Source organism: Esox lucius, chromosome 14, assembly GCF_011004845.1.
Source record: "Esox lucius isolate fEsoLuc1 chromosome 14, fEsoLuc1.pri, whole genome shotgun sequence".
Lineage (NCBI taxonomy): Eukaryota > Metazoa > Chordata > Actinopteri > Esociformes > Esocidae > Esox > Esox lucius.
This window is the reverse complement of record NC_047582.1, coordinates 20,563,056-20,590,755: the sequence shown is the minus strand read 5'-3', so window position 1 is coordinate 20,590,755 and position 27,700 is coordinate 20,563,056. Positions and strand designations below refer to the sequence as shown.

General features: G+C 41.7%; 1 protein-coding gene across 2 annotated transcripts in view; it reads right to left on the bottom strand.

The window, feature by feature from the left end:
* The window catches only part of sfswap (splicing factor SWAP), a 109,044-nt gene that overhangs the window by 10,014 nt on the left and 71,330 nt on the right, over window positions 1-27,700 (bottom strand). For both annotated transcript variants that reach the window (XM_029125079.2, XM_029125080.2), the window contains exons 14-16: window positions 16,875-17,197; window positions 3,815-3,964; window positions 537-665 (exon numbers count right to left, since the gene is read on the bottom strand). In XM_029125079.2, coding sequence (XP_028980912.1) covers window positions 537-665; window positions 3,815-3,964; window positions 16,875-17,197 — 602 coding nt within the window. The remainder of the gene's footprint in view (window positions 1-536; window positions 666-3,814; window positions 3,965-16,874; window positions 17,198-27,700) is intronic.

Below are 27,700 nucleotides of genomic sequence, written 5' to 3'. Positions count from 1 at the left end.
TTTCACTCGTGCAGCAACTGTTTTAATTATAGTGTTGTAGCCTAATTCCTTATCAGAAACTTTTTTCATTTGTAAACCATTTTGTGTGAGCTAGGCTACACAGGAAAAATAAACGTGGCAATGCGTAGTATTCTAAAGTGGGGAGAGGGAAGAAAAACTATTTTGGGTAGACAAATAAGTAGTCTCATGTCTGCCTCTACACTAACACAATGAAAATGACAGCACAAGCTCCTTGGTTTGTAAAAAGTACATATTCACTGCAAAGCAATAGCTCTGTACCATGGGCCTGGCCCACAGGTCATGTTTTTATCCAAAGTGCCAGCTGATTTCTTGGTATTGTCATGGGTTATCCAAGATGATCCTTGGCTACGGTCTCGTACCAAATCCAAGACTCTACCCAATGGCATTGACTCCAGTCCTCAAGATTCCTCACCAGCATACATTTGATGTTCCCTCTGGGACAAACTCACCTGATTCTACTAACTGAGGGCTTAAATGACTGGGTGACACTGTAGTGTGTAAAAAGCCTGTGTTACCTGGAGGGGCTGGTGGGAGGGGAGGCGCTGGGGGACTTCTTGGCTCTACTAGGGGAAGAAGAGGGGGAACAGGAGGAGGCCTTGGCCTGGAGATGTCTCTTAGAACTCTTTCTCTTCTCATGAGGGGACCTGGAACACAGAGAGGGAGACAAACCCTTTCAGGAATTAATTTGGGGACTGAGAGTAATAATGTTACCAGTATTACTCAATGAATGGCTGGAGCTAAAATTGTTAAGTAAGGTGACCCGATTTCTGAAATGCAAACCGGGAACATTTCCAGTTCCAGTTCGGAGGTCAACGTGTCATAAACAAAAAAAAAAAACGTATTATCTAGGAAATAAAAAAGGGGGACAATTCAGGTTTAATGTATTTAGTCTAACAGGCACACTGTGATAAACAGAAAAAACTGCTATATTACAGGAACACAACAGACTGGCCCCCTTGTGCCTGTATGCACTCCTGACAACATCTGGGCATGGTCCTGATAAGACGGCGGCTGGTGTCCTGGGTGATCTCCACCCAGACCTGGATCAGGGCATCAGTGAGCTCCTGGTCAGTCTGTGTTGCTACTTGGCGCCATTGGATGGGCCGATACATAACATCCCTAAGGTTCTCAATTGGATTCAGGTTTAGGGAACGTGAGGGCCAGTGTAAGGCATCGATGCCTTCGTCATCCAGAAACTGCCTACACACACTGGCCACATGAGGCCGGGTATTTTCCTGCACCAGGAGGAACCCAGGGCCCACTGTACCAGCGTACGGTCTGGATTTCATCCTAGTACCTAACAGCAGTCAGGGTATCGTTGGCTAGATAGTAGTTGGCTAGATAGTGGGCTGCACAGACATGGAGGTCTGTGGCATCCCCAGACCATCACTGACCCACCGCCAAACCAGTCATGCAGGATGACGTTGCAGGTGGCATAACGTTCACCACCGTGTCTCCAGACTCTTTCACGTCTATCACGTGCTCAGTGTGAACCTGCTCTCATCTGTGAAGAGAACGGGGCCGCCATGGCCGACCTGCCGAGTCTGGTGTTCTCTGACGAATGCCAATCGAGCTGCACGGTGCTGGGCTGTGAGCAAATAGTCCCACTAGAAGACGTCGGGCCCTCATGCCACCCTCATGGAGTCTGTTTCTGACATTCTGATCAGAAACATGCACACCACTAGCCTGCTGGAGGTTATTTTGTAGGGCTCTGACAGTGCTCCTCCTGTTCCTCCTCACACTAAGGAGCAGATACCGGCCCTGTTGCTGGGTTGATGCCCTTCTATGGCCCTGTCAAGCTGTCTTCGTGTAACAGTCCGTCTCCTGGTATCTCCTCCATGCTTGAGACTATACTGGGAGTCGCAGCAAACATTATTGCGACAGCACATATGGATGTACCATCTGTTATGGAAATTTCTTGAACTAATGTACATTTTAGAATTGTCTGCTTTTCTATTCCCTGTTATGTAACTATGGTCTTTGTTTGTTTGTGACACACGTCTGAATGATATGAGTAGATCAGTGGGTTCTCTGACCATTTCTTAATCTGCCTAAACCAATAAGGGTATATGTCTTTTATTCTTCAGGAATGTGGCTGGCTGTCCTTTACAATGTTCCCCTATCCCCTTGGGGGAAGTGGGGGCAATTTGCCCATTTGGGTGAACACTTGGTACAGGATAGGAGGAAGAGACACAACCGGGGGCAGGAAGAGATAAAGGAACATGACTGTTTTTACTGGATGAATATGTAGATTCTTACCCCCACCCATTCTTGTATAAGTATTGAATGTACAGCTCTGGAAAAAATTAAGAGACCACTCCATCTTTTCTTTCCAAAAAAGTTGAAAAGGAAAGTTTTGAGTGAGGAACAGAAGTGTTCGATTTGCAGTCTTCTCTTAATTTTAACCCTTCTGTTCCTCACTTAAAACTTAAAAAGGTGCAGTGGTCTCTTAATTTTTTCCAGAGCTGTATTTCCAACCCTAGAAACCCCAGTTTGCTCTGTAGGCTTTGATACCTCTCTCCATTAGCAAACTGCTAAATATGCCAAGAGAATTTTGTCCCTGTACTTACTTCCTAAAGTATTGATGGAATTGCCATCATACATCCTGGAGGAGCTGGATTACCTGTAAGTACCGCTTCATGTTACCAGCAGTGACAAGGATACTAGGAAAACACAAAACTAGAGAAGAATCAGTCAGGAACGATAAGAAGAGAGCAATTGCCTGTGCCCACCACCTGCAAAACCATTCCCATTTGGTTGTTGTCGCCAGTGCATCGGTTGTCACATTCATTTGCACCAAAACAGATTAAATTGATTCACAATCGCTTATGCTTCCTAACTGGACAGATTGATATTCCTTTAGGTTAACTGACTTAGTGTTATACATCAATGATTACATGCTCTCACATTTTTTTTTAGCAATGTACTTAAATCAACCTAATCTGTATCTGTATTTCTGAGAATAATGTATTTTCTTCAGAATTGATTGTGGCATTCTTCTTACTCAAATTGTTCTTCTCAAATCTTTTTCCCCTTTCTTCGCTTTCCATTTCTTTACCTTTCGAGCTTAAAAATCTCAACATATATTTTCAGACCAGTTATTATGATGGCAAACCATTAAAATTGTAATCTACAAATAAATATTCTCATAATTAATTGTGTGTTCACTTAATATCATATTTTCAAAATAGCGCAACCACTGCATGTTTACAGCTGGACGTTTTTTAACCTAGATACCATGACAGAAGCTAACTAACCTAAATATCTACCTTAGTCTACATAGCTAACATTAGCTAGCATAATCTAATTAAAATCTTGTAGAGCAGATCATCCATCTACTTAATAAATTGGGACATTATAATATCACTAGCTAGTATTTCAGACGATTGAAACCTGTCTGGAAAAGACGTCTGTGGTGATGTTGTGAATTGACTTGAAACTGGCTAGGAGTTTTCCACAGCAGTTTAATCTAAAACTAGCCTGAGCAAGTAGTTAGTAGAAGAGTGAATGAAGCCGCTATGTCGAGCAGCCCCCTCAGTTGACCAAAGCAATCACAAAGCGATTAAAACATTAACTGGTAGGCTCTGCTACCCAGTCTTGCCAAGTAAAATATTATTTCACTTCCCTGTCTGTTTTTAACGCACAATAAAAAATGGGGACATTTGCGGCGGACAATTGTAGGCGGGGACATGTCCCGAAAAACGGGGACTGTCCTAGGAAAACGGGGATGTCTGGTCACCCTATGTGAATATGGAAATGTCGTGGTCTCAGTTTTTTACCACAGATTCCATACCTGGATCTGGAGTGCCTCCTGGGCAGAGCTGGGCTATTGCCAAGGCGATACGGGGCAGGTCCGTAGCGCTCCCTCTCCTCACGCCTCCTCTCAGAAGAGCGAGCTCTCCTATCTCCCCTGTCCCTTTTACCAGGGGACCTGGAGCGAGACCTGCAGACAGACACAGGGCATGAGGAGTGGGTACACATAGAGATGGAAGGAGGTAGGTGAAGAGACAATACAGAAGGACAGGGAGGATTGCCCAAACCAGCACACAGTGTGTGCCACACTCTTAGTTCAATGACATAATGGGGTCAAAAGATGAGTTTTATCTCCAGCAATTTATTGTTGATACAAAACAATGGAATGTTAGATGGAAACACATAGTGGCCAGAATTTGACAAATGTTAATGAATGAAAACCTAGCTCATGCCCAAAAAAATCACAATGTACAAGACTATTGAATAGGTTGTCTATGTCAGATAAGTTGGTCTGTATTAATTGTTTTCCATACAAAAAGAAGCCATCCATCAACAATACTGCAACATCTTTATGCCCTTTTCTATTTTCAGGGGTCCCAGAGGCATGTAAATTAATTGAGTAAATTCATGATTTTATGCTGTTGACTCCAGAGCTAATTAAACACTAAATTGTTAAGATACTGCAAGTCCAGTGTGCTCTGGCATTCACATTAGCCTTGTATGGGTGAGTGAGTTAATGAATAAAGGTACAAAGGAAAGATGGCGTTTTTAGTGAGGGAATGATAGAGTGAGGAAAATACTTGTTTGTGCATTTCATTTAGTATTGCATATTATTAATCATTACCATCAAAATGCTTTGAATTTGACATTTATTTAATATGTTAAATTTGTTTTATATAAAGATCAACAGTGTTGCAACTCAAACTTACATTTAATCACACTGCACATTCATTTCCTCTTCGTAATAATTACTGAATTCAAAGCAAATAGATTTGTGGGCTGGAAAACAAGTTATAAAAATATATGATAATTTCTACATACTACATTCTTTCCAAGTGTTTTTTCCTTCATACTAGTTAGCTATTTATTTCCATGTGAATATATTAATACAGAATTCAGACATAACTTTCATAACTTATCTACTGCCAATGTTTTCTATATCTTTAGTCAGATGACAGGATCCGGAGCTTCCACAAGCATCTGAGCATGTGTAGATCACATTCTGCTTGTGTTTATTCTCCACTCACAGAGATTGGGCTACTCTGGCAAATATAATATTAGTTCAGGTTTAGATTGGTATATATTTTTTAAAGATATATTTTCAGGCATTTTATCTATTATTGGACAGGACAGTTGTGAGAGGATTCAAACCCACCCTGCAGAATATGTGCACTGGAGGCAAAGGCTTACACTGCTGGACCACCCTAGACCACTATTTGAATATAGTATAAAACTCCATAGACATCAAGGGCAATATCTGGATTCAACAATTCTCTTCATTCATATCAGCAACAAACACCACACCAATGTTGACGTGCAGACAGACTCATTACAGGTTTTTGCTACCATTCCTACTTCATAAACTATAAAGTGTGTTGTATCCCCATTTATTTCAATGTTGGAAAGCAGGTTTCAACTATTTAAACTAAAACATCTAAAAACGCACTCTAGCTTACTATCAAGCCTACTAAATTAACTATAATATACCACAAGACTTCCTACCATTATTTTACTATCAAACATACTTTCTAGTCTAGCAAGCACACCACATTGACTTCTGTGAATGTCCTTTTCAAGTTACATTATATTATTACTGGAACCCTGTCCTTACGGAATGTAAATAACAGGAAATTAATAATTTAATGCATCGCAATTCCCCAATCCTGCATATGTATTTTTCAACTGTTCATCTTAGATAACAGAAAATTCATAATTTGATCTGATGCAATTCCCCTACCCTGCAAATCCAAAATGTGTTCATCCATGCATCTTGTTGGTCTCAGAATATACCAATATTCTCAACACGTTTCCTCTAACATGCCCAATCAGGAATGCATAATGACAATAATTTCATGTAAACTACCTAAACTAGTAATAGGCATGTTTTCTGTGATAAAAATAAAAAGGCTATGGGTGCTATAATTAGTATTTCAAAATAGGGCTCTAGAATTGCAGATTTTTCTTCTTCCTTGGAGATTAATTTGCATAAATGGTTTGTGTACAGACTTATTAATGCCAAAGCAAAACCTGGCTCTACTGTTTTTTAATCTGATGTGCTGGCTTGTTTTATGGTTCAAGTAGTTTGAGTTGTTGCTTAGACATAGTGCAATGGAAGCAGCTACTGCTGCACATCTATGAATAACCACTTTGGGATGGCAATAGCATATCTCTCCATACATTTGCCTTGAGTAAAATACACACACAGAAACACCTTGACACAATCCTATTGATTTCATACTTAAATTATTCGACACTGTGTAAAATGTAAAAAAAGGACGTAGTACAAACGTACAAAGACAACATATCAAATGTTGAAACTGAATATATTGTTTCTTGAAAAATGTATGCCCACTTTGAATTTGATGCCAGCAAAAGACAGGCAAAGAAGTGCAATGCTAAAAAAAACAGTTTGTAGGCATTGTATTTGGATCATACCACAACTAATTAAGTTGATTGGCAAAAGGTCAGTAACATGATTGGGTATAAAAAAAAGCATCCCAGAGAGGATGAGACGTTCAGAAGTAAAGATGGGGAAGCTTTCACCACTCTGTGAACAATACAGCTCCGGAAAAAATTAAGAGACCATTGCACCTTTTTCTTTCCTTTCAAAAAGGAAGGTTTTGGGTTAAAATTAAGAGACCACTGCAAATTTAACGTTTCTGTTCCTCACTCAAAACTTTCCTTTTCAACTTTTTTGGAAAAGAAAGAATAAGGTGCAGTGGTCTCTTAATCTTTTCTGGAGCTGTGTATACAGGTTTTAGAGCAACATGTGCCACCATCCAGACAACACCTTATTCATTGAAAACCTTGCTAATTTCAGCAAGACAATGCCAAACCATATTCTGCATATTATTACAGCAGGGCTCTGTAGTAAAAGTGTCTGGATGTTAAACTGGCCTGCCTGTTGTCCAGACCTGTCACCCACTGAAAACATTTGGTGCATTTTGAAATGACAAATACAGCAAAGGAGACCTCGAACTGTTGACCAGCAGCAATCCTATATCAAGCAAGAATGAGAAAACATTTCATTTTCAAAACTACAGCAATTGGTCTCCTCAGTTCCCAAACGCTTACATAATATTGTTAAAAGAAGAGGTGATGCAACACAGTGGTAAACATGCCCGTCCCAACATTTCTGTAACGTGTTGCTAGGATCAAATTCAAAATGGGCATGTCATTTTCCAAAAAATAAAATATTTCTCAGGTTGTTGTTGTCTTTGTACAATTTTCAATTAAATACAAGGATAAATGATTGGCACATCATTGCATTATGTATTTATTCAAATATTATGCAGCAGTTTACAATAAAGAGATGCCGCCTCTGGTGCAGATATACTGTACCAATAAAGCAGGGGTTTACTCAGCCAACAAAAACTCTCTTTCCCCACTGTATCCAATAAAGAAAGCGAAAAGCCTGAACATTAACACATCATCAATGAATGTTGCAGGATCAATGTGACAAGTTACATAGCTGGCCATAAATGGCTAACATTTTAAATAGGTTAGGTATGTTTCTAACCCATTGCTTTCTTCAATATCATAATATAATTGGGCTATATGTCAGATTTCCTGTCATTCCAATTGATAACCAAAAAACTAAGGCCTACTCTGTTGTTTGTGCTTTTCTAACAATGGAGGACTCATTGCTTCAGCAAAGGTGATGAAACAGAAACACCGCTCTCATGAAATGGCTTCCATTGAGCACCAACAAAAAGAGCTATGTTAAAAATGATTAACAGATGCAGCTTTTGATATAGCCATACTGTTTATGTTGTTTTTTTGGGAATCAGTGGCAGGGCAAACACTTTGGTGCAGTGATCAGGATGCCAGCATAAGTGTTTGAGCAGATCAAATGGTTTTACTGGTATCAAATACAGAATGTTTTCAGTGAAGTGAACAGCTAAGGTCTGGAGCTTGCACGGATGCCCCCACATCCAACCACGGTAGTGTAATAAGGGCCATGGTAATGTGGAGTGTCCCTGAGTATTATGGCTAATGGCCTACTCATTCAACAGATTCAACATTGGCCTGCAGGAATGTTGGTGCCAATGCAAACACAACGTAAAGCATTTATTTATTTACTTTATTAGAAATGTCCTTGTTTTTGAAAGAAAAGCATATTTCTGTCTGAAAATAACAATGAAATACAGTGTAGACATTGGAGTAGCCAGCAGAATCACAGGATCTCAACCCTATTGACCTGTTGTGGGAGCAGATTGACCGTGTTGGCACGTAAGATTTGCCCACCAAGCCAGTCCAACTTGTGGGAGGTGCTTTAGGAAGCATGGGGTGAAATCTCTTCAGATTATGTCAATAAATTGACAGCTAGAATGCCAAAGGTCTGCAAGGCTGCTGCAAATGGAGGATTCTTTGACGAAAGCAAAGTTTGAAGGACAATTATTACAGCCTTTCCATTAAAAAACATTATTTCTAACCTTGTCAATGACTATATTTCCTATTCATGTTGATATATTTCCTATTCAAACTAATTTAATGTATTTTTTCATGGAAAACAAGCACATTTCTAAGAGACCCCAAACTTTTGAACTGTTGTGTACTGTATGTAACAATACCTTGGTGTCATAAATCTATACACATTTTATAATTCGGGGTTTAACTGTGGTCAGATTTAACTGATCACATTCCAGATAATATATGCATGTAATTTGCTGTCACCTGGCATCAATTCAAGTGTTTCTGATTATAGGTTTGTAATTCTAATTAGCTATAATTGTTGCTTGTTTAGCAAGTCACTCTTAGTCTAGTTTTGTAAGGAAACACATTTTGTTGTAGACTTCATGTATAAACGATTAAATACATTTTCTGGGCTTCAATCTACACACAATGCCCTATATGTTCACAAAGTGAAAACACAATTTTAGAAACATCCCCAGACAATGTATATCTTCCTTAGTGAAGCCTGTACGGTAGCTTGCTTTGGTTCCTGCTTGTTTCGGGCCATTCTGCCTTCAGTCTAGTAATGTAAAATGATGTAATTAATGCTCAATTGAATTCTGATCAGGTGACTGTCTCAGTCAATCAAGTATTTTGCACTTGGTAGCGATGGCAGTGTGCTTCTGGGTAACTGTTCTGATTACTTTAAGATGTAGTTAAGGCCATCCTATTGCTGTGACTAACTAGTGTTTTAACACCTTGTAATCCACCATCTAGTTTGGATGTGGAAGAATTCTGTGGATGTAGGAGCTGAAACACCCTGTGTCCTGGAGTGTTTCTTTTCTTCTTCACTGTGAGTATTATTATGTCATCCACTGTAGAGATCTTCCTTTTCTAGCAGGCTGTTTCTATTGCTGAACTCATCAGTGCTTGCTTTCTACTTTACAATTGATTTTGCCCTCAATGTTTTGGCTAGTTTCGAATCAAAATGCAAATGCAGAGCCTAGAATCAAGATTTCCCTTTGATGCAACTGTTGTGTATTCACTAAATATGCAAACACTACTGCCAAATAAGAAACAGCTGTTAAGCCAATTGTCCAACAGTTTCTGGTAACCTAAAATAGGGGGACTATGTACAAAGCGTGTTTTACTTTAAAAATGGTTTATCCAATATGGATGCTAATATATGGTTACAGTCTACACTGTAACCATTTTAAACCTGAAGTCCTGGAATACAGAGCCCAAAAAACCAAAACAAATGTGTTGCCAGTTAGAGTTAGAAAGATCCATTATGTCCTTCAGCCTTTGTTGCCAGTTACGCTCTGTCTCCTGTAGATTCTATACAGTTAAGGACAAGGGGCAGCTTCCTTGGCTTTGCTGTAAAGGCCACAATGTAAATGTCACTGGCGGTGTCCTATTTAACTCTCTTCAATCCAAATCCTTACCTACAGTAAACGTTGGTGCACTTCATAGGGGACAGGGTGTCTCTACTGGAGAGGCAGCTGGTCTACAGAATGGTTTAACTCACCAGTTATCACCCGTTCTGGTCAATACTTCCAACATTAGCTCTGATACATGAACGTGATGTTAATTGCGTACAGCCAGGCCCATCCATCCCTTGTCCTCTCCCCCTCTCTCTCTCTCTCTCTCTCTCTCCATCCCTCTGTCTGTCCCCCTGGGCTCTAGCTCTTTAAAATACAGGACAGCCATTACCATGGTGATTCAGCCGTTTCACTGTCAAGGGCAATAACGGCACCAAATGACTCCCGCAATATTAAGTGACAACTCCCACCCGCCCCCATCCAAACTGCTACAAATGAGCGTTTATTAAAGAACACTAGCGTACGTGCATGTCTGGATACACTCGCTCAGACTGAGAAAGTCACACTGACACCTTTCATGCACATGAAAATAGGAATCTAATGGAGCAGCTTATAAAGTACTTTGCAGTTGGGGACATAGTGGACCAGTGGACAAAAGCCAAATTGGCCCAAAGATAAACAGAAACAGACAGGTTATACTTGGTCAAAGAGGTTGAGGATGTGACAAAGTGATCAAAGGGAATTTGTCAGAGGGGAGAATCTACATCCCCTTTGTACTAACAGAGCGCCAGAGGATAATCAATGGCTACAAATCTCATTCAAATAGAGACTTTGAAGAGCATAATGGGGTGAGTTCTCACTCCATGCCTTTGTTGGGGCTCACAAAACCATTCTGGATGTCACTTCACCATGCATCCCAAAAAGTCTCCTTTTCCGTTTATGGTGCACTACTTTTCAACTGCAGGGAAGTGGGTGGATGTGCCCCGGTCAGAAGTGTAATATACAGTATAGGGAAAAGGATGTGATTTGGGAAGCATCCCATCTGTTCTTAGTGTCTGCTCTATCCCAGCCCCGCATCCACTTCCTTATTACCTGTCCTGTGTTAGTGCTGTTGACCCCATGCTGGACCTTCATGGGCAAATAGGGGCCTCTGCACTAAGACGTTAATGATCTCTCAGGGGCCTCCAGGTTTAAGAGCTCCAATTAAACCCACAGGGGTGGAGCATGAGGGCAGGGGCTAAGTAGGGGCAGGCCAGGCCTGTCTGTGACCACAAACCATGTCAAAGGGCTGACAAGGCAGATGTGACCCCGAGACTGGAAGACAGAACGCAGATGGGAGGAGAGAAAGACATGGGAAGGTAGTAGGCCAGCTGATGGAGAGTTAACAAGGACAAACCTCCCCAGTGTCACAGCCAGGGTCCTCATTAACCACAAACCATGTGAGAATAGAGAGAGAGACACAGATGGAGAGAAAGAGACATAGATACAGAAAGACCGAGCCAGCAAATTTAGAGAAACAGAGAGAGACACAGACAGGGAGAGACACAGACAGGGAGAGACACAGACAGGGAGAGACACAGACAGGGAGAGACACAGACAGGGAGAGACACAGACAGGGAGAGACACAGAGACAGACAAGGGGAGTAAAAGACAGATACAAAGACACGCAGACAGAGAGACACGCAGACAGAGAGACACGCAGACAGAGAGACACGCAGACAGAGAGACACGCAGACAGAGAGACACGCAGACAGAGAGACACGCAGACAGAGAGCATAGAAAGAGGGCGATGCAGAGGGAGAAAGTCCATTGAGCTGGTAGGGGCTAATTGTGTTGAGCAACATGACACCACAACCTCTCTCTCTCTCTGTATGAGCGGTAAAGTGTGGCTCTGTCTCTGTGTGACTGACAGTTTCAGAGACATGTGTATGTAATCCCTCCAGTATCTGACAACACTCAGCATGTCATTAACTGAGCTGCAGAGGAGGAGTAGAAAGAGGAGACGGGACATGAGCCGACTGAGCTGGCAGCTTAACTCATGTCGTTAGCTCCCAGACTAAGACAGATTGAATATCTGTACCAAATGGCACCCTATTCACTATTTAGGGAACTACTTTTGACATGTGGTGGTATGCACCCTCATTTGGAGAGTGACACAGCTGCGGTGCGGGAGAAGGTTTTAACATCAGATGAGACCAAGCTTTCTGGCCATACCTCAAAGTGCAAAGTGTGGCGCAAACCTAACATGCCTGAACACACCATCCCTACAGTGAAGTATGGTGGCATCAGCATCAACATGGATAACAATCAGAATAATAATGAATGAGAATGTAATGAGCATGGTGTGTAGACAATTGGAAGATAAATCTGCATATAAAACATGAAACTCTGAGGCACTGACACGACAAAAAAGTGGGTGTAGACATTCTATACCCATGTAGGCAATACTGTTCCATTTGGGACACAGACAGCACCTTCATCAACACTCCAACTCCTTACAATCAAACCTGCACAATGAGGGAAAAGACAAATGGAAACGTATGAGCGTTTGAACTGGAACGCTGTGTTTCTACTGTAAACATGCTATTCAGTGTTTTCCCTTGGTTCATTTACTAATGGTAGCATGCCACTGCTAAATTGTTGCTGTTGCTCCAAGAAAATGGCATGATTTTTTAATTATTTCGGCGGAGACGCTCTTTCAAGATCAAGAGCAAGCGGAGGCACCAATGAGAGCAACCGTCTCCCAGCATCACGTCCTTCTGCTCATCAGCTCCCTACAGCGCACTGGCGTGCATCACAGAATTCACAGCTCACACACCAGAGACAGGAACACACAGCAGAGAAGTAACATAGAAAGTTGGTTCAACATTAGATTATTCCCAGTCAGACTGTTCAAAAAACATTCAAGCTAACTAACTAGTTGTTTATGCTGGCATTTCTTTGGATGAGACAATGATCCTTATGGGCCGCAGTCAGAATTCATAAGGATGATTGCAAAACTATAATAATCTTTAGACAAACCCAAAATATTAGAAGGGTGGAGACATAGTGTATAAACTTGGTTCCAGGGGAAAGTATTTCTAAAATGCGATGTGATTGATGAATCAAATAGACCCTCAACTGGATTACATGGGGATTGGGATTAATAATTCACACCTACTAAGAATATTAATGGTTAATTAACCAATCAACATCCAGGATTCAAACTAGCAGCTTCAAATAATAATAATAATCATAATAATTGTATTTACACAATTATTATATTATATTGACATCCTTAACACAAAGGGATCAAATGACCCTTCCAAATTTTCCAAAAGTATTTTCAAAGGTAATAAAAGCCAGAGTACCAGTAAGCAAGAAAGATAAAAAGAGGAGGTAGGCTACATTAGTGGAGTATTTCTTAAATTTGAAAAGGGTTTGGGCCCAAAATGGGTTCTGGACAAATTAGACAGTGCAGTTATGAGAATACAATAATTATCCTCTATCTGAGGATAATTGGGTAAGGAAGGGATGACAAATTGAACTAACATTGTCTTAATTATTCTGGACAATGCAAGGTTTATATTACTATAGTACAGGAACAAGCAAGTGGTGGCTGTGGTAAAGTGAGAACATAATATTTTTACATAAGACATTCTAACAGCAGTTGATGCATGTACATTGGTAACCCCAACCTAGCTGATATAGCACCACCACAGCACCACCACAGCCAAACCCACGCCACTGCCAATCCAGAGCTGATTGCTCTAAACAGAATGAGCTTGTTTGTCAATTCTGGAAAAAAGTTACAATGGAAAATGTTACCCTTTCTTATGTATGCAAAAATGACATTCTTCCCTGAATTGCCATGTCTTCAAAAATTACGCTAATCCGACCCACATTCACAATGGACCATATTTTGATAGTGTAAATCAGTGGTTGTCAAACGGGAGGTCCCAAAGCAGGCCCCAGCTGTGTATTTAAACTACAGATGTAGTCCTCTGACATAAAAAGTTTGAGAAACAACAACAATAAGTGTGATGGTTTGGTTAGGACAGTATAAGAAAGCGCCGTCTTTGATTTAGCAAAATAATAATAATAATTATGACTTAACCAACGGAGGAATTTCACGACAGCCATTGTCGTGGTTGCCCTTTGCTCAGGCCATGGTGCCCCGAAAATGATGGTACGTCCAATGGCCACCATGGCCTTCGTGCCCCTGCTACTTTCAAAATCTCACAGTCAGGAGTTTGTTCGTAAGTTTGTTTTAGTAATGGGAAGTTTGACTCTTTCTACTGACTCTGATCTTGTCGAGTCATTCAGTAAAAGTATGAATCTTTCGAGTCATTTCGTACATTGCGTTTTGTAGATACTAGTAAACCTATTATTGGCTAATAATCTGTTAAAACGGCAAGTGGCAAAAGCAATACAGCTTATAGATGCTATGGTGAAGGTAAACTTAATAAGAAACGTTAGTCAGTTTAATACAATCTTCAATGGAGTCTAGCGACTGCAGAAACGTGTAATGACGTGGCCTAGTGGTTAAAGACAGTGTGGAAGACCTAAGTTCGAATCTATTGAGGGCAACAACATTTTTTATTATTTCTGGTAGATTCCTCGTTGCATTTATTGATAGTTACTGTATACATGTCATTCACGAATGAAAGAAAAACATTTTGCCATGAAAGAAAAAAATAAGTTCTTATGCCATGAAATGAAAAAGCTTTGGCAGACTCGCTAGCAATTGCTCAATTCTTATGACTATTCCAGTAAGTTAGTAGATACCGGTAAAGCTTATTACTGGCTAATATGCTGTTAAAATGGCCAGGGGCAAACTACATACATAGAAGCTATTTGTAATGGAGGTAAACTTAGTAAGAAGCGTTAGTCAGTTTAACTGTATCAATGTCATTCATGAATGGCCAATTAACTATTAAAATGGCCAGTGGCAAAAGAGGATTTGTTCAGGATAGAGACAAGAGCTTATACTGACAGCTGGCAAATGCACAGCTCTGTGTGGTAGTGGTTAACTACACAGCCTTTCACGTGGACGACCCGGGTTCAAATCTCAAGATGGAAACACTTTCTGTTGTGGGCCGGATGAACTAGGCTTGCCTGGTTTCCTGTTTACTAAGGCAAAGGCTCAGTGTATAATTTCATGTGTTTATTATTACAATTAAAAATCAACTACTACATGTTTCCAATTACCTATTACAAACATGTCTTTATAATGTTACTGTCTTGATCTATTTTTCTTTGCCAAAGTAAAACTAACAGTGTATTCCGTGGTTGGGAGGAACTCCAATACAAGTCGTTCAAATGAACAAAACAACTGAACGAGTCAGTCGTTCACAAGTCACTTTTTTTACTTTGTCAAAGTGTCAGTGTATGATTTAATCTTTGTTCATCATTAATACAATAAAAAAAATAAACTACTACATCATTCTTTTAGGCTGACCATGTGTCCAATTATCTGCTACAAACATGTCTTTATAATGCCACTAAAAAGATTTGTTCAAAATGCACAAATAGTTGGCAAACTCCACATCACAACTGAAAACAACCAAAGAACGGACAACATGCAGGTAAGCAAGCTAGCTAGTTATTGACAGATAGCAGACTTGAACTGAATCAAACCTTTCTGTTTTGGAAGGTGTATTCATGAGCAACTGGGAGGTGGGAAAGTTCTGACATCCGAGTGGGAGAATACACATGAACGCTTTTTGAGAGCTCAGAGAAGTAACGCTAGGTTTTACATCAATCGACATGGCAGCATTTGTGGTGAAAGATAAAAAACTAAAATGACTTACTCCGCACACAAATAAGTCACAATATTTGTTTATGTAGGTCGTACTCATTAGCACAAGTGATTGTGATGTTGTTAGATACTTCACGGTTTACTTTTGGGTAACTGAGATAATGTTAGCTGGCCAGCTATCCTTCAACGTAACTGTCAATGGATGTAATTTCAAGGATTAAAACATGATCATTTTACTTTTTATGTGGAAAAAACATATCAGTTATAATATATGATGTCATGCATGATTTTGGCCTTGCCCCTAAAATGTCCAGCATGCCATTTGCCATCCAAGGTGAGAATTAACCCATATAAATTGGTTGTGAAGTCAAACTACAGGTCAGGTCAAGATGCCCTGATTATTTCATAATTTGAAAAGTACAGTAAATGTAAATTTTTAGAAGTTTTGTCAGGTGACCCCTTTTGTTCTTACCATTAGCCAAACAATTTTTGGTTGATCTCCAAACTTTACTATTCCTAATTAATTCCTACACAGCATGTGGTTTTCATATTTCTTCTGTAAAAATATTTACCTTTTTTAGCCCCATCCATATAAACCAATATCCACTGGTGTAAGGGGTTAAGAGTCAGAGCTCTCAGCGTCCACCCCTCCAAAAACAAACACATGAAAAAAAACACGTATAGACTGAATACTGTGAATTAGAAGCAATCCATTTCAATCTTCCCTCAAAACGTCACTGCAACCTGAGAAAAATATAATAATTTGACTTTCTTGAGAGGAGAAAGACCAAATTAAATTAAGCCTGATTTTACATTAGGGGAGTACAATCACTGACACAGGGCTTGGCGGAGGCCACCGTGTCAATCTAAGCCATTTAATTCACATACTGTAAGTGATTCAAAACCTCGGGCGGAATCTATTCAATTTTAGTGAAATTACATTAAGACTCGTCAGGATGACATCGCTGGGTAGCTTTACATAACTACAGTAACTCCAGCAGATGATAATGACAAATCGCCCATGATTTAAAAAAAAAAAGTAGTGAGAAAAGTAATGGTGGTGGGGGGGTGGGGGGGGGGGGTAGGGACTTGGGAGAGCATGTGGAGGCATCTGGAAAGTACAGAGATGGGAAGCTGACAAGTTGCAGTAGTTCCGCAGTGGAGGCAACTCTCTGCCCCACAAGAACATCATCTAGTTGATGATACTGCCAGCTAGCTAGCCAACCAGAAACTCACTTCCTTCATTAGGCAGAAGGCATGGCAGAGACAACAGCTACTGTAAGTTTGTAAACAGAGCATATTCGTATTTGATTAACCATATTAAATCTGAATATGACACTGCCCACTGTGTCATGACTACACCTGTTCAACTGTAAAAGCCATGTCGGGAGAGATGGGTGGTTGTGAGGAAGGGGACTACTCACCTGGACCTGCGGACCGATCTGTATGCGCTGGGCAGGGCGTGCTTGGTTTTAGACCGCGACCGGGAGCGTGATCTCGACCGGGACTTCTTCTTGTGCTTCTTCTTCTTCTTGTCTCTGTCCCCTTTCCCACGTTCCCGATCACTGTGTGGTCCTCTGGTGGTAGACGACGAAGCGGAGGAGGGTGGCAGGAGGGAGGAAGAGGAGGGAGGCTCTTTGCATTTGAAGGCGCTGGTGTCAAGGGGTCTTGGATTAGCTGGGTACACAGGTGCTCTGGAAGCCAGTGGGGGGGCTGAGATGACGGGGGCCACTGGGACCTCTGGCAGCTGAGGTTAGAATAGAGGGGTGGGGGGGGAAGATGAGCAGAGGAAATAAGAGAAAGAGGGAAATAGGGCATGTTAATGATAAACAAGACACAACTTGGGGCCTTTTCTAGTTTACAGAGTGGAAAAAAAACCCAAAAGGTATCGATTGGTGCAACCTCATTTGATTGCTTTCCTCTGACAGTTGGGGAGGGGCAGGGGGAGGGGCGGAGGGAGGGGCAGGGGGTAGCAAGTGGGATTTACAACTACCTCCTGTATTTGTGCATCTCCAGACGAATCAATAGGAGCAGAAATCTGGTGCTAGCTGATTTAGGTAAGACCTCTAATCAGGTGTGTGTGTGTGTGTGTGTGTGTGTACCATTACGTGCCTGTGTCTCCCTCTAAGTGAGAGGGTGTGTGCACCAGGTCGACCCCGGTGATGGGCAAAGGCAAAGCCCCAGGGCTGTGTGCTCGTAGCCCTGTCCACGGGTCATAATTACAGCTTGCAGTGCATTGGTTCTGGTTTGTTCTTCCCTCAGACTGAACACAGCTCCTAATTAAAAGATACAGGCTGGTTCCCAACACAATGAAGCACTGAGAGTTAGCACACTGCCCTGTCTGACTGCCTGGCTAACATTTGCCACTAATTACTTTAGCATGTGTCAGTCTGCTTAAATGAGATTCTGCATGCTGCAGGATCCAAAATCACAACTGGGCTGAAACCAATAAAAGGATCACAACAAGATCAACGCCATGACTAAAACTCAGTGTAACCGAGGAAGGAAGCCGAAGGTGTAGTGTGAGTGCATCCTGGTGACTTGGCTATGGAAATGTTCATATGTGGAGAAGGAGTGAATGTGAGGGAACAGGAGTGTGTGTGTCACCCAGTTCGCAGCAGTATCTGCAGAGACACAGCTTCGGGCAACGGTGGGTCAAAGGAGCTCACAACAGCCTTGACTTAACCAGGACACAATGCCTTCTCTTCAAAGCATATTTATAACCTACACTGTCCCAATTCCTAGTGAAACAGCACCACGTCCCTCCCTCACACGGACTGGAGAAGACATGTCCTCACCTCGCCTCCCATTTCAGACAGCACATACTCATGGGGAAGGAAAATAAAAGATGAGAAAAGAGAGAAATCGTGTGATTGACTTTGATAAAGTTTTCGTTCTCAATATTCAGTGGTATAGTTCAGTGGCTCAGGGCAAAGACTGAAGACGAAGGCTGGGGTTTGATTTCACCATGGCTTTAGGGGAGGAGAGGAGAAAGTGACTCTCACGCCTGCTCTCAGGAGATAGTGGAACTGCCCTATGAAGAATATCCCCACACTACAGAGAAGATGAGAGGCATTCAGCGTAGAAAAGGAGAAGAAAGAAGGGAGACGAAGAGGAAGAAGAGGAAAAAGAAGAGGAGAAAAGAAGAGGAAGAATAGAAGATGAGAAAAGGGGGAGGCAGAGGAAGAAGAAAGATGGATGGAGAGACAGAGAAACAGTCTATCATGAGAGAGAGAGGGCGGACCAGGGAGAGAGAAATGGACAGAGGGTAAATAAGAAGAGCGATGAAAGAGACAGGGGAAAGAGTAGCCAGAATCCACAACTCCCAGTGTGCAAACAAACTGCTCCAGGTCACCTTGCCTTGCCTACTGCCATACTCTAAGCATGCCCCCTTTGAATGCACTTTGCAGCACACTAGTCCCTGACATCTGCTTGGTCTTTCAAGTACACACCCGATTACAGAGAGGCCATTCCAGTGACATCTCAAGCCCTGTCACTCACTTTTAATGCACCTTAATTATCTGGCTTTGACAGATTCAATGCGTTTACAAGCGAACGGAACTAGATCTGAAGATTGGGCTCTGGCACTATAATCAATACATTCTTCACACTTCTCGCCAACTCTTGGCTAGAGCAATAATTGGCTACACCCTGTGGCTTTTCTGGTGCGGCATTTAGACACAGGAAAGAGGGGAAGTCGAGAGAGAATGAGAATTAGAGATGGGGATGGAGTGGGAGAGGGACTGAGAGTGTGAGAAAGTGAAAGAGGAAAAAAAAAATCTAAAGCAACAGAGAGTGAGGGAGAAATCGGGAATAGCGATGGATGCCATGTTTCCGCTCTGCCCGTCGTCAACAACTCACGTGTTCGCGGCACATTGTCTCATGGCATCGGCAAACTACATAGATTGGCTGCAACCAATACCCAATCCCGTTTTTGGCCGGCATCGGATCAGTGCATGCCTAACATAAAGCATGTTAAAGAGCATAACAGGAAGATTAAGCAATCGAGATTGGGAGAGAAATACAGAACAATAGAGGGACAGAGAAAGAAAGAGATAAAGACAGAACAACAGAGAGAGAGAGAGACAGTGCAAGTAAGACACGTATTAAGTGTGTGGGAGCTTTAAAGTGCTTGAATGGCATCAGCCACATCATCTGACTCTCAGGCCAAGCACCAATAACTCCCAGTTATGTCACCTATGACCCCACATTCAGGAAAAGCTAAATCAAGTGGAGTGGATTGCAGAATGGCTGAGGGCGAAAAAAAAGTAATGGAGGGCAAAGACACGACCCCGTTTTACTTTGCCAACTGCGGAGTATTCAGGATATAGCTCAGCTAACTCAACAACCCCACTGTTGACCGTTGTCTCCTGGGATTGGCCAAGACACTGAGTGATCAGCAGTGTCTAAGTGAGCTGTGCTGTAGGTTGAGGGTGGACCCCAGAGAGGGTGCCTGTGTCTGGGCCAGACAGCGTTACGAATATAGAACTGTAATGTGGTGAGGCAGCATTAGGTCACTTCCCCTCGCAGAAGCACGTCACCATGTGGCTGGTTGATTGGGGTTACCAGATGATGAGGGGATTTGGTAGCTCCTGAAAGCCTAGCTGTGTGTTAATGTACTACACGCAGATGGTGTGGTAATAATCGGCCCTGGCAATCAGAGAAACTGCACAGAGATTAAAAAGAGACCCTTCCCTGGAGCTAGTGGGCAGAAAATCCAGGAATAATATTACATAGAAGATAGATGACCGGTTTATTAAGTTACGAGGAGGAGGAGTCAAAAAGCCAGCCCATTTCCAGTCATGCATTAGCTAAAATCAGTTTTAATGTCACGTTCCACTCACGCCTTCTGTCTCCGTGTGGCAGGACAATGTTAGTGGGACACTGATCTCAAATGGCCATGCATTGATTATTTAACCGCTGGGGTAATCACAAAAGCTATTATCCAAATTTAGCTTGAAAGCCAATTAGGAAGAAGTGGGCCGTGCTAGTAAGCTTTCACATTTGCAAAAAAATATTTTAAGTACGATTACATGTAAATTATATGGCAGAGCAGTAAAGCCATTAACAGTTTCATTTGAGCAAATTAGATTTTGCTGAAAAATGTTGACGGGTTCCCTTAGAAAAGTACCCTCTATCCCTGAGGTGAATGCAAAGAGGGACTGTGGGCCAAGCCAGGCACACACTTCAAATACCAATATCAGACATCCCAAAGATTCCACTTATACATGCCCGCAGGCTAGCGCTCCACACACAGTCTGACTACATGCACTCCCAGCTACACAAGAGAGAGCTGGGACCGGGAAGACACCCACATATACAAATGGAGGCAAAGAGAAAAGATTGGGAAAGAGAACAAATATGAACGAGAGAAGCTCAGCGGCGTCTGCGTTTCACCCTTCCACACAGGTTGTGTCACTAATCACACCAATTAGCCCGGCAGGGCTTTGGCAGGCCCTTCAAAGAGGCTGGTCTACCTGCTGGACTGCTTGACAGACAGAGGTTCCAGGAGAGAGGCCCTTCCTTTGAACAGAGCATGTCAGCCCTGAGACAAAGAGCCCAGTCAATTAAATGGCCAACGATCGCAGCAGCGACCAACTCACATCAAATCCGCTACGGAGGGACAGCTAGGCCCCCTGGGTATGGATGGAGGCAGAGGAAAAGGGAGAGAGTACACACACTTCCCAACTCTGGCACACACACAAATATGAACACTGACCCCACTGTCTCAGCCCCAAGGTGTTACGCTGCTATATTATTGTGCTGGGGGAGTAAGATCAGTTCTCCTTCTCCACTATAAATCCTTGTAGATATAAGGAATGCATTTTCAAAATGTTCCCTGTCTCCGTCTGTTTTAAACTTAGGAGGACATGAGCTCCTGGCCCATACCTGAGGAGTACCTGGCTTGAAAGAACCGTTGCTGTCCCTGTCCAAAGTCTTCCTGGTTGTGTTGCAGATCAAGACGATGCCTAACAATTTCAGCTGCCACTGTGCTGACACCTCCCCCTCCCCCGTGTTGTCCCTTCCTTGTCCATCTGGTCATGCTTCCAACCTGGACTAAGTTTAAATAGACTGTAGACTCAGCACACATGCATTTATTAATTATTACAATTTGTACTCTTAATATGTTCACCCGGCACAGCCAGAAGAGGACTGCTCACCCCTCTCTACCAGGGTCCTCTCTAGGTTTCTTCCTAAATTTCAGACTTCTTAGGGAGTTTTTCCTAGCCACTGAAATTCAACACTACTGTTGTTTGCTCCTTGGTGATTAAGGCCCGGGTTTTTTGTAAAAGCACTTTGTGACAGCTGCTGAAAAAAAGGGCTTTATAAATAAAGTTGATTGATTGACTTGAACACATTCACACGCCTAAATTTGTGTTGAAACACACACAATATTCATGGAAATGTATGAGCGAGGCAGTGAGAATTCATCATAATATCGATTAAACACTGTACACATTAGGGTGGCACGATATTGGAAATAACAGACACTGCGATGTTTTGTTTTTCTGCGATTTGAAAAAATACAGGATGTCTTCACCAGCTCTATTTGAAAATAATTAATTATTCTAGAATGATTTTTTTAAACCTAAAAATTAAATACCAATGAACTTAACATGAATAACAGATATCAACACAGAACCATTGTATTTCAGAAAGTTTTGTTTTTAAAATAAACTTTTCTTATCAACAGTGCCAAAGGAAAACAGTGTTAATCATCATGGCTAGACAAATGCCGATTAAATTAAACTTCAACTGTATAAAATCTGGTTTCTTTCTAAACAAAGTACGTAGTAAAATAAATAAATGTATTTCTCACAACTGTAGAATAATATAGTAAATCTAAAGTCTATTCAAATATAATAACTTGACTTTAAGCATGTATACATTGCTCACTCAAACTTAAAGGTTTTTGCCCAAGAATACCAGTCTATTCACCATTACAGGCTTGAGACATGACATGTTGCCACTTGTACTGAAAAGCCTATCTGACGGGGAACATGTAGCGAGAATGGATAGATACTTGCGGTCAAGCTTGGCAAAATGCGGAAAGCATACTCTATGTGTTTTCCACCATCCAAGTGGATCTTCCTTTTTGTCTATGGAAGGTGTTAGTAGGTAGTTGTTTAATTCTGCTTCCACAGCTTGTGGGTCAGGAATCACCCTTTGCTGCAGCTCCGCTCTGTTTAAAGAAACCTCCCAAGGACTTCTTGGCTTTCTTTGCCTGGGACCTCTCAGCAACTTCAGGCTCCACTCCAGTGCTGCTGCTTGACATCTCCTCCTGGCGTTCCATCATTTCTGATGCCACTCTTGCCTTGACTCAAGACTTGTTGTCTTCACTGATGAAGTCCGTCTTGAACCGGGGGTCCAAACATGAAGCCGCATCTAGCAGCTCCTGAGTAGCATAATCTCTATATTTCTCGTTGATGTAGTGCAACATCTCAGTTTTCATGGTCTTGGTCAAGTCTGTGTCTCCCTCTTGAATTAGCAGCATTGAAGTGTTGAAGAGGTGAAGAACTGGCTTCACATATGAGACACTAACATAGTCTTCTCCTGAGTGTGCATCTGTGAAGTCCAGCAGTGGGCCCAGTGACTTACTGACAGATTCCAGGACATCCATATCTTGCCAGGTTAGAATTAGATGCGTGTCTTCCTATCCTCTGACAGGACCTGAGTTATAGCCTTCTGCAGTTCTAGTATCCTGCTGATCATCTTCTGTCTGGAACCCCATCTTGTTTGGCATTCTGATATGAGGGAATGTGAAGGTAGATTGAGTTCCTTCTGGGCTCTTTCAAGAGCACTTCTGGCCTTCCAGCTGTGAGAGAAGTGACCCACCAGCTTCTTGCAGACACCTGCAGAACAGTCAATGTGTCCATCCTTTTTCACTGCATTTTCTAAGGGAAAAAACAAAGACAAAATAAAGTACTTATTATTATACACATTAAAGACATTTACAAATGATTTATAAAAATTGCTCAAAACGGTTTAGCAAATTATTACACAGCTATTTACAGGTTAAATGTAGAGTTTCAGCAAGCTTTCTTTATGTTTTAAAGACCTATAATAAAATGCATTCCTTTTCATATAACTTATATCTTATATAGCGCCAACTATTTTACTTAATGATAAACCAAAATATAGGGGTATTTAATTCCATTGTTTGTAGAGATATATAGATATGAAACATTAATGCCATAGGATATCAATCCTGGCATTCAGAGCTTTGGCTATTTACCTGACAGTCTGTATGCTTCATTCTTCCCCAGCCCCATCCTCTACAATTAAAATATATGAAACTTATGAAAATGTTTATATTTCAGAACAGGTTGCTAGGTAATAATATGTAACAGTAATAGTATAGCAATAGCAACAGTAGTAAAATAGAATGTGCAATTGGGCATAACTTACCAACTGTAAGATGCATTCTGTGGCCAAAGCACTGCAATCTGGTCCACTTGTTCAGGTGCAGCCTTCACCATGTTCGTGGCTTTGTCTGTTGTTATACTGAATAGACGAGACTCATCTATGCCCCAATCAGCTAAAGCTTCTCTCATCCCTGTTGCGATGTTCTCACTTGTATGATCCTCTAGGAAAAATGCAGTTTGCAAACAGCGACTTCTCAGGTGGAAGTCCTCATTAATAAAGTGTACGGTATAATATTCCACTTGTGACAGCTCTGTTTCAACGTGATGGCATTACATACCGCTTGACAAGCGACCGGATCATGTTTTTAAAACCCTCTTTGGTAACCGTGTTAATTGGTACCATGTCTTTGGCGACGTGAAATGTAACTGAATCTGTGATTTCTCTCTGCCGTTTGGAACTTTTATCGTATGGTGTAATACTGGCAAATGCATCCGAAATAGATTTTTGCCTTGGACAGCATTGAGATGCTTTGCACTCGTCATAGAAAGATTTGTGGTGCCGCCTTAAATGATCGAACACATTGGTCGTGTTGCCTCATGTTGTGCACTCTGGAAAAAGTACCTGTTTTTGGTCAACATCCTGTCTGTAGCCAAAATATTTCCATTTAATTGACGATGCATTTCTTTTTGCAACCAAATTCTCCATTTCGGTCTTTTTTGCCTGTTCTTCGCTCATCATTTCTTCACGTGCAAGCAGAGCCAGCATGTCAACCAAGTGCAGCAACAAACTCTGTTTTTAAAATAATAATAATAAGCTGTGTATCCAATAACCCATAAATAGGAGTAAATTGTTATATCAGACAGATATAATGCTAGTTTAACACTTAAAAAATCTATATTGTAGTCTGATATATTTTTACCTTACTTAATCGCACGTTCGGAGATGTGACTATTGCGGATACATACATCGCAATGTTGATGCTCAAATGATATATCGTTCAGCCCTAGTGTACGTACACACAAACACACACACACACACACACACACACACACAATGAATACATTAACACCTTAGAGACAGAGAACAAGGTGAAAAAAGTATGACCAGAAAATGCTTGATCCTCACAAATAGACAGTTAGAAAGATCTGAATGTATTTTTTCAGCAGAAAGCAGCAGCACCAGGGTATCTGACTAAACAAATAAGGACGGTCACAACGTGCAACCTCTCACCACTTCCCATTGTCTGTCTGATTCTCTTACCCGTTTCCTTTCTCTGTCTGTCTGTCTCATTCTCTCACCCGTTCCCTTTCTCTGTCTGTTTCATTCTCTCACCCGTTCCCTTTCTCTGTCTGTCTCATTCTCTCACCCGTTCCCTTTCTCTGTCTTTCTGTCTGTCTTATTCTCTCACCCGTTCCCTTTCTCGGTCTGTCTGTCTCATTCTCCCACCCGTTTCCTTTCTCTGTCTGTCTGTCTCATTCTCTCACCCGTTCCCTTTCTCTGTCTGTCTGTCTCATTCTCTCACCCGTTCCCTTTCTCTGTCTGTCTGTCTCATTCTCTCACCCGTTCCCTTTCTCTGTCTGTCTGTCTCATTCTCTCACCCGTTCCCTTTCTCTGTCTGTCTGTCTCATTCTCTCACCCATTCCCTTTCTCTGTCTGTCTGTCTCATTCTCTCACCCGTTCCCTTTCTCTGTCTGTCTGTCTCATTCTCTCACCCGTTCCCTTTCTCTGTCTGTCTGTCTCATTCTCTCACCCGTTCCCTTTCTCTGTCTGTCTGTCTGTCTGTCTGTCTCATTCTCTCACCCGTTCCCTTTCTCTGTCTGTCTGTCTCATTCTCTCACCCGTTCCCTTTCTCTGTCTGTCTGTCTGTCTGTCTGATTCTCTCACCCGTTCCCTTTCTCTGTCTGTCTGTCTCATTCTCTCACCCGTTCCCTTTCTGTGTCTTGTGTGACAAATCATCCCTTGGAGCACTGTTTCAGCCGAGGCCACACTCAGCATTCTGCCGAGAGAACTAATCCCTGTCCAATTTATTCCATTTAGGTCAGGGTACAAGCAAAGAGTGCTCTTAAATCTTTGGCATTGAATTTATGTACTGTATAAACTAATTAAAGTGAGCAGAGGCAGGGCCTGTGATTGAATGCACCAAACAGCCTTCAATAGCCTCATTTCCTGTGGCCCTATCAATCCCACTGTTATTTTCAACTTGCCCTCTATTTTGTTACATTGAGGAGAGAATATAGGAAAATAAAAATGGAAAACAGGACTGCTTTGGTTTGTCTATATATATATTTGTATTTCTCTGCTGCATTCTGGTTTCTTTTTGCACACTGTTATCATAGTGCTCTATGCAATCATAAAATCAAGTCCTCAAAGAGGAGTACAATAAAACACTTGGCTAAAGAGAAAAAAGCTAGAGCCCTAAGTGTTGTCAGGCATCTCTGGCTAATGCTGTCTAGGAACTTCTCAGTTTCTTGATCCAAACCAGATTTAGGATAGGAACTACAGTGATCTGGAGTCTCTTGGGTATTTCCTGTTTGGCAGAAGAGCAGGCATTATGGTAGGCTGCTGGATAACCCCCGTTAGGTTCTGGTGTTGTCTAAAGGTCTGCCTTTTTAATTGTAATCTGTTCAAGCCGGTTCAGTCTGTGCTAAGCTTGCAGCAAGATCTGGGCTTTAACAACATATTATGTGACCGTCAGGGATATCCATTTATAGAGAGGAAAGGGGGGGGGGGGGGGCTATACAGGAACGAAGCCTGTTCTCCTGGAAGGGTTATTCATAGCAAATGTAAACACCGCCTCCCAAACAAAATGTAGATCCTGAATAAACACTACAAATACAAGAAGAATAGAATTTGAAACACCAACGTTTCAGAACATAATTTCCATGTGATGTTCTGTGCCTGGCTGTTGAAATTACAAGCAAGTGCAAAGAAGTGCTCTTTCGAATTCTATTTACCTGTTCGAGATAAGCACACCCTTATAGCTAGAACAAATCTCATGGGTAAACACCATGTTCTGGATATTACGGACACATTTATTCCAATTATACCATGTCAACAAACAATAACATTATCACACATTTACCAGTAGAAGTAAAATGTGATAATTGTCTTTAAACAAGCTTATTCCTGCCCTACCGCCATTCTCGAGCAAACTTAATTCAGTGAAATGTACTGTGAACACTGTTGTGTTGTACACACAGAGGAGGCTACTCTTGTGGTTTTGCTTCCAAAACGCCAACATTAACAACCCACAGTAGAGATAATCTTTTCACAAATGTACTTTCATTTTGACAAGCAAATTCATGCTTTCAACTTTCTGCGGCATATGGTCGTGAGTTCCATGAAGGTCGCCATCGTTGTTCATTAAAACGTTCATTAGTTTGAAAAAACCCCGAAGTAACAGCATTTAAGTTGTTTAAAGACCGATAAAAGCCCTTCTGCTCATGTACAAAGACAGGCAGACATATCCGTATTCATCTAGCATGGTTTTCTGGTTCCAATCAACAACAGTAAACAACAAATAAGGGCTTCGGGGTGAACTTCAAAATTCTAACCACAATAGATGAGGAATTATATCAGCCCAAAGATGCGATTGGACAGGGTATGTACGGCAGGATGCACCAGAAGCCCAGTTGGCAGCGGAGACCACACGGAGACCATACTATGATTGGCTGTGGAATAACAGAGTCATGGTTCACCAAAGCCTCACATTACAGCACACAGACACATCATCCAACACATTCCCATCTGACTAAGCAGAGTAACTCTGTGTATTAGTAAATATTGGCCGCTGACAAGAAAGACATATGGAAACAGCACTGCCAGCCCATTACACCGATGTTAAGCTAAATCCCTCACATTCAGACCTAAAAGCAGAGATCTG